Source organism: Rosa chinensis, chromosome 2, assembly GCF_002994745.2.
Source record: "Rosa chinensis cultivar Old Blush chromosome 2, RchiOBHm-V2, whole genome shotgun sequence".
Lineage (NCBI taxonomy): Eukaryota > Viridiplantae > Streptophyta > Magnoliopsida > Rosales > Rosaceae > Rosa > Rosa chinensis.
In genome coordinates this window covers 58,295,015-58,306,927 of record NC_037089.1, presented here as the reverse complement: position 1 = coordinate 58,306,927, position 11,913 = coordinate 58,295,015, and the positions used below count along the sequence as shown (strand labels likewise).

The window sequence follows — 11,913 nt, the reverse complement described above, 5'->3', positions numbered from 1 at the left end:
ATCTGAGGAGTGAGCCTGTTGTCATATGATATGTTCTAGGAGTGTAGCATAAGCAGCATTTATAGGTGGACAATGGCACAACACGTGACCAGCGTGTTTGCGTGTCAACCAACATTATGAAATATTTAAGCGCCCGCAAGTTGGTTGAATCAATCCACAGAATCCCCATGGATTCTATGTAAGAACAGAATGAGTATGTTCATTTCCTTTGCATAGGACGATCTTAGTCCTAATTTCCTTAAGGAACAAATTTTGTAAAACGAGCGAGAGGCTTTAGAAGCAACCAATGAAAATTTTGGTTAGGCCTGAGCGTCTAAAACACTATTTGAAGCAAGTTGGTGATTGCAACATCACCTGGGGCGCCATCACCATGATGGACGCCATCCATGGCGTTATGGATAGGGACTGCGCTAGCCCTAGGCTGGTGGTGGACTTAGGAAGCAGCGTCGGTCACACTTAGTCCAGGAATCAACTTTTGATTCATGCTTCATGTCGCTCGAGGGAAAGGATGTCCATGTGAAGTCTTTAGTAGACGGGTCATCATATCATGACTAGGATGACCTATCCTGTCGTGACAAAGCCAATATGTGTCTAAATCTAAGAGATCTTCTCTCATAACTTTATTGGATTTAATAGCTCGAATAGTGACATAGAGTCCACTAGAGAGACACATAAACTTCTCTAAGATGCGCATTTGTCCGCAATCATTAGAGGTATTGCAAAGGAACTCATTTCCGTTCTCTACATGCGTTTTCGCATGGAATCCGTTGGCAATTCATAGGTGCGATTTTCCTTAGGAGCATAGAGAGTTTTTGCGACAGTAATCAAGGTGCCTTTTGGCAATGGGAACTTGGGCTATTCATGTCCTTGAATTAATACTGATGACCCCGCCATCGTAGTCACAAAGTAATATGCTCATAATCAAAATTGAGTCATAATGAAAAGAACTCGAAATTTTATTTATAAGCCAACGGAGTTACATCATTGTCTCTTTAATCAAAGAAAATCTAATCCAAAATGCTAGCTAAGGCAAAACAATGGTAGTCATCTAACTTATTTCAATAATTCCAAAATAAATGTGACCAGGTGAGTAAAGAGATGTCGGTGGAGCAAGGCTCGCTTAAGTACTACTAATCTCAGAACCTTCCTAGACATTACGCTTACTTTGGGTGTGCCTACTTTGAAGAAAGACTAAGCCATTGGCATTTACTACAAAGTATATGGCAATTGCCTATTACATCTCTTGGAAAAATAAAGACTTAAACCGAATTGATTATCTATTCATCCCAGCCAGATTTGTAGTCTTTAACCCTTCACTCTAGATCATCTTCTTGATCTTCTTGTTCCACATAGTGAGCTTGTCTTGCTTCACAATAAGCTTTGTAGGCGGTGACAAGTTCTTCACGAGCTCTACAAATGTGTGCCCAATGATTAGACACTCTACATTGAGAACATACATCTCTTTTCTCAAACTCCATTGATTGAGGCGCTTTGAAAGCATCATTTAGATGGCTCTTAGTGTTGGTGGGGCCACCAACATGGCCAGAGGCGTTGCCTCCCTCTCTCTTTCCACGTTGACCTATTCTGTTCCATGTTTGTCTATTTTGGTGGTTACCTTCCCAAGTAGAGCGATTATATGGACCAGAACGTCCAAATGTATCCCTAAGATTAGGGTTTCACTCTTGGCGCCCTCTCTTTGGGGCGCGACTATAATTGGATCTAGGAATATGCTCTGTTCCCACGGATCTCGAATTATAGTTCTTCACAAGGATGTTGTCATGCTTTTTAGTGACATTCATAGCTCTAATGAGCTCATGAAAACTTGTGATCCGTCTTGCAGCAACATCGATTCGATAGTTTTTAGCAACCATTAATGCAGAGACGGGGAAGGTAGAGAGAGTCTTCTCAATCAACATCGCATTTGTGATTTCTTTACCACAGAATTTCATTAAGGATTTAATGCGAAGTGCTTCCGAGTTGTAGTCAAGAACTGACTTAAAATCACAGAAGCGGAGGCTATGTCATCTCACTTCTAGGTCAGGAAGCATGGAGTCACAGAAGTTGCCAAATCTTTCTTCAAGTGAGACCTACAGCCTTCTGGGTTCTTCTTCATTCATACACTCGTACTGGAGTGAATCATCCATATGACGAGTCATTAGGATGATGGCTTTCGCCTTTTTTGCCTTTAAGGTTGCTCTATTTGCTTCCAAAGCTTGAGTTTGCTCAACAGTTAGCACGTCCTTGCTAGGCTCGAGAATCTTATCTAGGATTCCATCGGCCTTGAGAAGTTGGCGGACATCACGAATCTACCTGTGATATCCAGAGCCAGTTGTTCCCAATGGAGCAAAGTCCAATTTGTTCAGGTTACTCATCTTGAAAGAGAATAAGAAATTAGGGTTAGTTTCGGAGTGTAAAAGGCTACCACGAAAACATATAAAATTTCTTAGCATAGTTGCTCCAAAAAAATTAGGAATTTCTGAGCGTAATTGCTTCCAAGAAATTCAATTCCAAGAGGTATTGGATTAGATCGAAATAATGACGTACGTGGTCGATCGTAAATTCTCTACAAACTCTAAGTTTGGAGGACTCTACAAGCTCCAAGCTTGGAGTGAGCACGAACCCCCACAGTTCTGCTTTTGGTCTCCCCTATGAAGAAGAGAGGGGGGGGGGGGGTAGAAGAAAGGAGTTTGCAAGTCCCCGAGAAAAAGAAGAGAAAAAGAAGAAAAACTCAAAAATTGGAACTTTTAGTAAAACATACCTCTTAGGATTGCAGAACGTATTTGGTCCTTATTGTAGGATTGGAGATGAGCTTCAGTCCTAGTGCAAGCAAGCAGACTGGTAGGATTGCAGCGTGGTCGTGGAGTCGCGGGGTCGCGGAATGGAGAAGTAGCGAGGTCCCAGAGTTGCAAAGTCGCGGGGTCGCTGAGTTGAGGGTTCACGAGGTGCAGGGTCTCGGGGTCGCAGTGTCTCGGGGTCACGGTGTCGCGCGGTTGCGAGGTCGAGGGGTCGTGAGGTCGCGGGGTAGAAGAGTCACGAGGTCTCGAGGTCTTCCTTATCGCGGGGTCGCAGGCAAGCGAGCAAGAGAGCTGGCGAGCGTTCGCGGGCGCTTTAGGGGTAGCGAGACTAACCTGGTATGGTTAGCGTTGAGTTGCGACACGGGCGTTGCTGCGACCGGTAGTTGCTAGGGTTTTGAAAGCTACGATTTTAGAGTTTCAGGGTTAGGGTTTCGTGCTGATAACGTGTTTTAGGGAAACGATATTTAAGAGAGAATTGTTGTGTGTTCTCATTTATAATAGGGGCATCTTTATATAGATGATTACAATGCATAGAATCTGAATTGTACAAGGAAATGTAATCATACAATGAATGGATATCTCTAAGATATTCTCCGAGATTCTCTCTAATTAAAACCCTATTACCACTAGGTCAAGTAACCTAGAGTTTGGGCGAGATACACAAATAGACAAATATGGATTTACTTGAACAATTAGAAATATTTTGAATTGATGTCCTCATTTCGAGTGTTTGTATACTTGTACCAATCTTGATGTAAGCAAACTCAAATGTCTACTATAAACAAAAAAAAATAACTAAATGTTGTAAGTATTACATATATGTGGTTGTCCATGTAAATACTCATTAATTATGTTATTATGATGTAAACCTTACTGATACACTTATATCTGCTTATATATTCTAACTCTATGTTCTCTCTCTCTTATTCTTAGTTATAACACGTTATCAGCACGCTTTGCTCTTCGTTGTTTTCTTTATTTTTTTTCTTTTAAGCTCCATGATGATAAAAGTGTTCAATGGTGCAAATTTGTTGCTTTTAAAAAAAAAATAATAAATAAAAACACTTAGCCCACCCAATGTCAGTGTGAAATTATAATTTACCAACAGGTATGACCATGAACCAGGATCTATGAGTTCATTATTGGAGGTGGTATGTATATAGATGATTATATCAAGAATCTACATTCTTATTACCATTCGTTACAATGAATTTCATAACATCTATATGGTACAATTCCATATATTTCTATAAATAATTTTAAAGACATTTTTGAACACATGTTCAATATGAGACGTTGAGAACCATTGTTCCAATAGTTTAGACTCGAATCTGCTGACCGAGTAGTCTTAGAACCTATGACTTTACAGATATCACACGAATATTTTTCCTATGGGATCCGTTGTTTATATTCATGAACATTTTGAAACCTCTATTTCGAATATGAATTTTCTATTATTTTTCATAGAACATACATGTCTAATATTTAAGGATCCTCATATGGTTGCATATGTGGCTACGGTAACCATTTTTGGCTCATTTGTCGCATGCCCAAACATTTAGTGGCACTTTACCAAGCCCTCTCTCAAACCCAATAAAGTCAAAATTAATTGTATTTTTTTTTTTATAAAGAGGATCAAAATTAATTGTATTGATCAGTCAGATCCCTTGGATTCATCTGAGCCATTGGGCATTACTCCACTCAAAATTAACGATATTTTTATGGACAATGGAAAACATGTTGATGACATGATTAATGGCAGTGTTCTTGACACCAACTAATTTTAAGCCTATGTTCAGGCATTTTCTAGTCACCCTTAGTTTTGTTTCTTCAATTTTTTTTGCTTTTCTCATCTAGTTTTCCTATATTGATTGCATCTTTATACATTTGCTATTACATGCATAATGATTATATTCAATGACCATTATATGCTACTTATGATTATTTTTGCGATAATGGTACTTATGTGCACAATGATTATATTCAATGACCATTATTTGCTACTTATGATTGTTTTTGTCATAATGGTAGTTATGTGCATATTCAGTGACTTATTTCCACTTCATATGTTTATTTCATATTTTTTTGGTGAAAAAAATAAATAATGAAATAGATTTGGTTGCCGGGACTTGCCCGGGTCATTTGGGTGAGAGCCAACTATCCTGACCAACTATAGATTGTAACAGATTTTTAATTATTTCTTTATAATGTTATATTATGCATTGTATCAATTATTGATTCTAAATGAATACTTCTCTATTTTGGCATATGGTACTCATTAATTGGTATCAATAATATTAATTATGTTTCCAACATAATCGAGGTATGTATTTTCATGAGTTTGACGACTTTAGTTTGATTTCCTCTCGTTATTTGATCTGATAATTTGATATTAGATCAATAGATTATCAATTTATAAAGAGATCGAAACTATGTGTTTCTTGATCCAATTATATGAGGACTTTAAATTCCTCCACTAATTGTTACACAATCAAATAGGTCAAAACCTCTTGTTTCTTGATCTCCAATTATGTTAGGACCTTTGTCCCCTTCTCTTTATGAGTACATGTGAACCTTTGTTCACTACACTCTTAGAACAAGCTTCTAATTGTGAAGACTCTATCCCGATGCTTTAAGTACAATATGAAATTTGATGAGGAACTGATCCTCCATTGTATTATTATTGGTGTATATGCTTATACCCATATGGACCACTGTCTCAAACTTAAACTTCGAGTATATCATTTTGGCATTTATTTTCATGTTAAACAATAGAGTTAATTACTGTTTACTCCATATACTTTTAGGGTTTCATCGTTTTAGTCTCTGACTTTCGAATTTAACCTAAAAAGTCTCTGAACTCTCAATTTCCTCCCAATTTGTTCCTGCCTCAATCCTCCTTCCAAATTGTCTGTAAGATGCTGATGTGGCAACTTGAGTCGACACCTAGCGCCACGTGGGTCCACATGGGTTGTAAAATGACAAAAACAACCCTACCTCTAATACGGTGCGTTCGATCTGATATACTCAAAATCTTGTTCCTAAACTCCCAAAAAAACCCTAAAATGTGAACTTGTGGGAACGTAGCCAATCTAATCCCCGTTCCTAAACTCCCAAAAAACCCAGAATCCGACAACATTACAAATCAAAAACCGTAAATCATAATCAGATTACCTATCATCTATTACTAGGAGCGAGGAAGGCAACCTGAGTCGAAGAAGAGACCGACGTTTTGTGGTGGCGACATGGTCGCGAACGACGCTGATTTGTGGGTTGCTCGAGCTGCAGACTGGGAGAATGAGAAGGATGAAATCCCTAATTATGGTAAGTTTTGGAGGGGAACTATTCATCTCTGATATGAATGGATTGAAGATGATGAAATCTTGGGTTTTGAAATCCAAAATTGGGGGTTTTAAAATTGGTTAGGCCTTCTGTTTCTGGGCTATTGCTATGGGAATGCTGGTAGCTAAAAATGATTTTTCTTAGTGTGGTGATGGTTTCGAGTGCTAGGGTTTGATTAAAAATTGGGGATATGGTATGCTTTATGGGTTTCTGGGTTTCGAGAAACATGGCTTGTTGTATTGAGTGGTAATAGAGATTGTGCCTACTATGTGTGTGGGTTTAGTTAATTGAGAATTGCATTCAGTGGTTGTTGAATTTGATAGGTTGGTTTTTAATACTGTCGAAATTGTGGTTGGATGTGTAGGTTTGGCTTTTAATATTGTTGTTTCTATGTGGTTTTTGCTTGTGGTCCTAGTTTGTAGTAAAGTAAAGAATTGTGTGTCTCTCATGTGTGAAGAATATTGGCCCTGTAAAGGCTTTTTTGTTTGGTTCCTTTTTGTTTTCAGCTATTCATGGAGGTAGTTTGGTTAACTGTTTTTTGCATTGACTAAAGGTTTTTGGTTGACCATTTTCATTGACCAACTGTTTTTAATTGACCATATGCATTGACCAACCATTTTCATAGTTGAATTTGCAAAACATCTAGACTATTTTACGGTTAAAGTTTATCATGGAGGGTGCTTCAGGCAGGGCACATATGTTGCTGGAAAGGTGGATTACTTTGATAACATAGACAAGGACAAGATGTCCCTTATAGAGGTTGGCAACATGGCTAAGCAACTCAATCCGGGATATGAACACCAAAGAATCGATTACTGGTATAGGTGTGGGGATGAAACTGATGAGTTGATGAAATTGGAAACTGAGGCAGACGTGATGGTTATGTGTACATCAGTACCCATTGGTGGTTGGTCATACTTTATGTACTTACATAGGCATTTGCAAGCATAATTAGCTACAATGAGCCACGCTCATACTACCGCCAGCGGTACCAACTCCCGCCAAGGGAGTGACATACGGGAATACAGCCAAGCAGGCTACCGCCTGAGCCCCGGCTTACCCCCAGATCACAGCTGACGCGCTGCCAAGCACCGCACCAAGACAGCATCAGAAGCTCCAGAAGCTGGGGACTGAAGCACATCAGTCGCACATAGAAAACATGGAGAAGATCAGCTCCCTCCTTACCTATAAAAGGTTATCTCCTCTCTCCTCATTAATTACGCATTTACTACTTACCTACAGTTACTTTGTCAACATAAATACATTGACTAACTTTGGCATCAGAGAAGAGAATACCGCCCAACGCGGTCTCCCTCTGATGCCTTCTGTATTTAACTTGACAGGTAAACAGAACTTCTGAATATCACAAGTAGCGATCCATCCATCAGATCAACGTTAACCAAAGTCCAGCTACCGCTGAACGTTTAGACATTAACACTTTATTTGGACCACATGGAGCTTAAAGGAGTGTGTTTGGGGAAGAGGATGAGGACTGCTTCATATTTGAAGATTTCTTTTTTGACTATGGAGTGGTCATAGAAGAACTACCGGATAATCCAAGAAAAAAGCCAGGTGTGGTGATTTAAGAGATACCAATTGAACCAAGACCAGGAAAAAGCAAGGGAATTGAGATCAGAGAGGTTGACCAAGACCATGTAACTACTCAAGCAAGCATAGCTTGTGGTCTTAATCCAAAGGATAAGGGAAAACAGAAGCTCTTGGAGTATACTTCAAGTGGTAAGTAAGGCTCAACTGGAGGGAAAGTGACAAGTGGTGGAGGGCAGTCTAGTGGTGTACATAATTCATGTGGAGGGCAGTCTAGTGTGCAGGGGCTGTCTAGTGGTGTAGAGAATGAAAGTTCAGGTTTTCTTGATGTAAATATCGATTACTTGGATGATATTCAGACCTTTGGTGGCTTGGAAGGGGTTTCTGATGATGGGCGCAGTGAGCAAGGCAGATTTGATGAAGGGGACAGTGAGGAAGTTAGTTCTGGTGAAGATGGCAGTGAGGATGAGGACTATGACTCCCAGGCCAATGATGAGGAGTATGAACAGTATGGTGATGAGAGGGATGAGGATTGGATGGAGGAAGTTGTGCATGAAGAAGCTACACAAAGAACATCTAAGGCTGGTGTAGGGCTTTCTAGTAGTCAAAGGGAAAGTGAGCAAGAAAATGTGGCTGAGATTTTTTATAATGAGGCCATGTTTGGTTTTCAAGATTCTGATGATGAGAATTTGGGTTTTACCATAAATTCCGATGGGAGCTTAAAGATGAAGGACTGGAATTCAATCCCAAATCCGACATGAAGAAACCAAAATTTAAACTAAAACAGAAGTTTGCCACAGTTCAAGTATTGAGAGATGCATTGAGGGAGCATGCTATTCAAGGTGGATGAGAGTATATCTTCATCAAGAATGATAAGACAAGGCTGCGGGTTGTATGCAAGGAGGACAATTGTCCCTTCTTTCTGTTTGCTTCCAAAATGCAGCATGAGAGCACTCTCATGATCAAGGGATATGATGGTACACACAAGTGCACAAGAAAATTTAACAATAGCATGGTGAAGCTTAGATATTTGACAACAAAGTTTAAGGACCAGATTGTGGTTAATGAGAGTGTGAAGCTAGGTATGAAAGTTCAAATTCTAAATGTGTTGTCCATTTGTGTTGCTTAATTATGTTTGCAGTTGTGTTGCTTTACCATGTATTAAAGTGTGAACTGTTTGTTGTTGCAGAGTTTCTTGCAAAGACAATGTCATCAACCATTCGAGCAAGGGTTTCCAAGTCAATGGCATATAAAGTTAAAAGGGCAGCTCTGTTGGAATATGAGGGAAGCATCTGAGAGCAATATACAAGGCTTTGTGGTTATGGCAGGGAGCTTCAGAGGGTTGATCCAGCAACCTCTATTGATATTAATTTTAGTTTTCCTAAGGGTAACAAGAGACCAGTTTTTAAATGGATGTATATTTGCTTGGGAGCTCTCAAGAATGGTTCAAGGCTGGATGCAAATCTATCATTGGACTAGATAGGGCACACCTGAAGGGACCTTTTGGGGGCCAACTGTTAATAGCTGTAGCAGTTGATGCAAATAATACATCATGGGTCGTGGCATATGCGATGGTGGAGATGGAAACCAAGGATGCACGAATTTGGTTTATGGAGTTATTGGTGAAGGATCTGGACAATCAACATGAAGGAAGGGGTTGGGTGTTTATAAGTGATAAACAGAAAGGTTTAATACCTGCATTTGAAGAGGTAGTCCAAAGGGCTCACATTAGATTTTGTGTGAGGCATATGTGGACAAACTTCACAAAGCACTTTCTCGGAAAGGTCATGAAGGATCAAATGTGGGCTTATGCCAAGGCAACCACCTTGCCTTATTTTAAAAAAGAAATGAATGAGATGAAAAGCCTAGATAATGATGCCTACAAGTGGATGACAGGTACTTGATAATCTTTTACTTGCAATGTCTTTACAATATGATGTTTTTCATCACTACCTAATTGATTATGTTTGCAGTACCCTAGAGACCAGCTAGACATTGGTGTAGGGCTTTCTTCAACACAAATGTGGACTGTGACATCACGATTAACAACATCTGTGAGAGTTTCAAGGCCTGGATATTAGATGCTCGGGGCAAACCCCTGTGACTCTGTTTGAAGAATTAAGGGTGAAGCTAATGAGATGGATTGCAGTGAGGAAGGAAAAAATGGAAGGGTACCATGGGAATATCTACCCCAAGCCAAAGGCTATTATAGAGAGAAACAGGAAAAAGGTTGTTGTGAACTGTATTGCAACATTCAATGGTGGAAATATTGCTGAGGTTGACAATATTGAGGGATCAAAGAACGTAGTGAAACTTGCAATGAGGACATGCACTTGTAGGAGGTGGGACTTGACTGGAATCCCCTGCAAGCATGCTATTTCTGCCATATACATGAAGAGGGAAGACCCAGATACATTGAATAGGAAGAGGAAGAATTCCAATGAGGAGGGACAAACTTCTGAAAATCAGGTAAAATGGGAGTATGAAGTAGTTGTATGACTCAAGTAATTGTCATTTGTTTGCAGCACCCATTTTAGTATGGGAATATCTACCCTAATTGATTATGTTTGCAGCACCCTAGAGACCTGCTAGACATTGGTGTAGTTACATGGTTATTACTTGTTTCTTATTTGTTGAAGTCCAAGAAAGCCAAGAAACAGTCCATGACCAATAATGAATTGAGGCAGAAAGCCAAAGAAAGGGTAGAGTACAAAGGGTAACATCACACTCATTATCTTCTCTATATGACCATGTATGTAATGCTCGACCTTTTTTAAACTCTGCTCATGTACTTCTATTGGGTTTTTGTGTATGTTTCCAGAAGAAAAAAAAATGGCTGCCTTGAAGGCATCAAGGTTGGAAGCAAATAGGCCAAGTCTAAAAGCATCAAGGCCTTAACAAGCTGCAACATCTGCTAAGCAAACTTCGAGGCTTGTTCAAGCTGCATCTGCTCCGAAAACTTCAAGGCCTCAACAAGCTGCATATGCCCCAATAGGTTCAAGGCCTGTCCAATCTTCTAAGGCATCAAGGAAGTAGGATGCAACAGCTACAAGGTCCTCTCAAAGGATCAAGCAATACTTAGGTTAAAGAGATGGAAAATAGTTGTCGAAAGGGAACACACATTAGCAAGCACATGATTAATTTTTAGGCATCCTTTTTTTGGGCAACCTTGTGCTGTGACACTTGGTTGCTAGCTCTAATCTTTTGATAAGATGATTAGAGCTATCTTCAATTCCAGCAGAATTGGTACCTGAACAATTATTGAGGATGTAATGCTCAGATTTTTCTTATTTTGGGTAAATTAGATCTCTGTTTTACAGTTTGCTATTGCTGAAAATACTATGTGTTTTGGGTTTATTATGAATGTAGGTGAATGGTTGTCTTGAACCTTCATACTTCATGAACCTTAATTGCTCAATTTATGCTTCCAGCTTACTCTGATTGTTTGGGTTATTATGCCACAGAAAATTAGCAGCAATCATTTTTTGGTTTATAATATATGTGATTTGGGGATTTGGAGCAACAAAATTGACCAAGTTAGGAGTGAAAAGATGGAAAAATTGAAGCAAATGGTAAGTTGGACATTTTTCCTTCGAAATTTAATGCACCCAGCTGACTTGGCATGGAAATGACTGTCACGTCAGCGAGATAACAGAGTGTTGCACGGAGGATTGAAGGCAGGGACGAATTGAGAGGAAATTGAGAGTTCATGGACTTTTTAAGAAAAATTCGAAGGTCAGGAACTGAAACGGTGAAATCCTATAAGTATAGCGAGTAAGCAGTATTTAATCCTAAACAATAATATGAATATAACATGTTCATCAATAAATTCAATTTGAACTATGAGTGTTCATGACAAATATAATGACAAACATATTTTTCTTGCATATAATGCAACTATAGATATGATCTATTGCAATTGTTGATAATTTTTCAGAAAGCTAAGGTAATAATCATCTCAAGAGCTGCAGATCTTGATTGATGGCTCCAACTGAGCTTATATTGTGTTACCTATATAGAATACCATTTATTATGTTACCTGTATGGAATATCATTGCATATATTGATGATGAAATTTCCACCTAATTTATGTTGTATTAATCAACTATAAGTAGAATATTGTATACTGTATTATGAACTAAAAATTTCACTGAGCCAGATAAAAATATTTTGACGTAACCAATTTGTCTTTATTTTATCTACTATGTCATGTAGACTCATCCACATACTT

At 38.9% G+C, this 11,913-nt stretch overlaps 1 protein-coding gene across 1 annotated transcript; it reads left to right on the top strand.

The window, feature by feature from the left end:
• Positions 1–9,091: 9,091 nt before the first annotated feature.
• Positions 9,092–10,402, top strand: LOC112184623. The gene is made up of 3 exons (XM_024322874.1): positions 9,092–9,578; positions 9,742–10,151; positions 10,256–10,402. The coding sequence occupies exons 1-3, from the start codon at positions 9,092–9,094 to the stop codon at positions 10,400–10,402; spliced, it is 1,044 nt and encodes a 347-aa protein (XP_024178642.1).
• Positions 10,403–11,913: the final 1,511 nt, after the last annotated feature.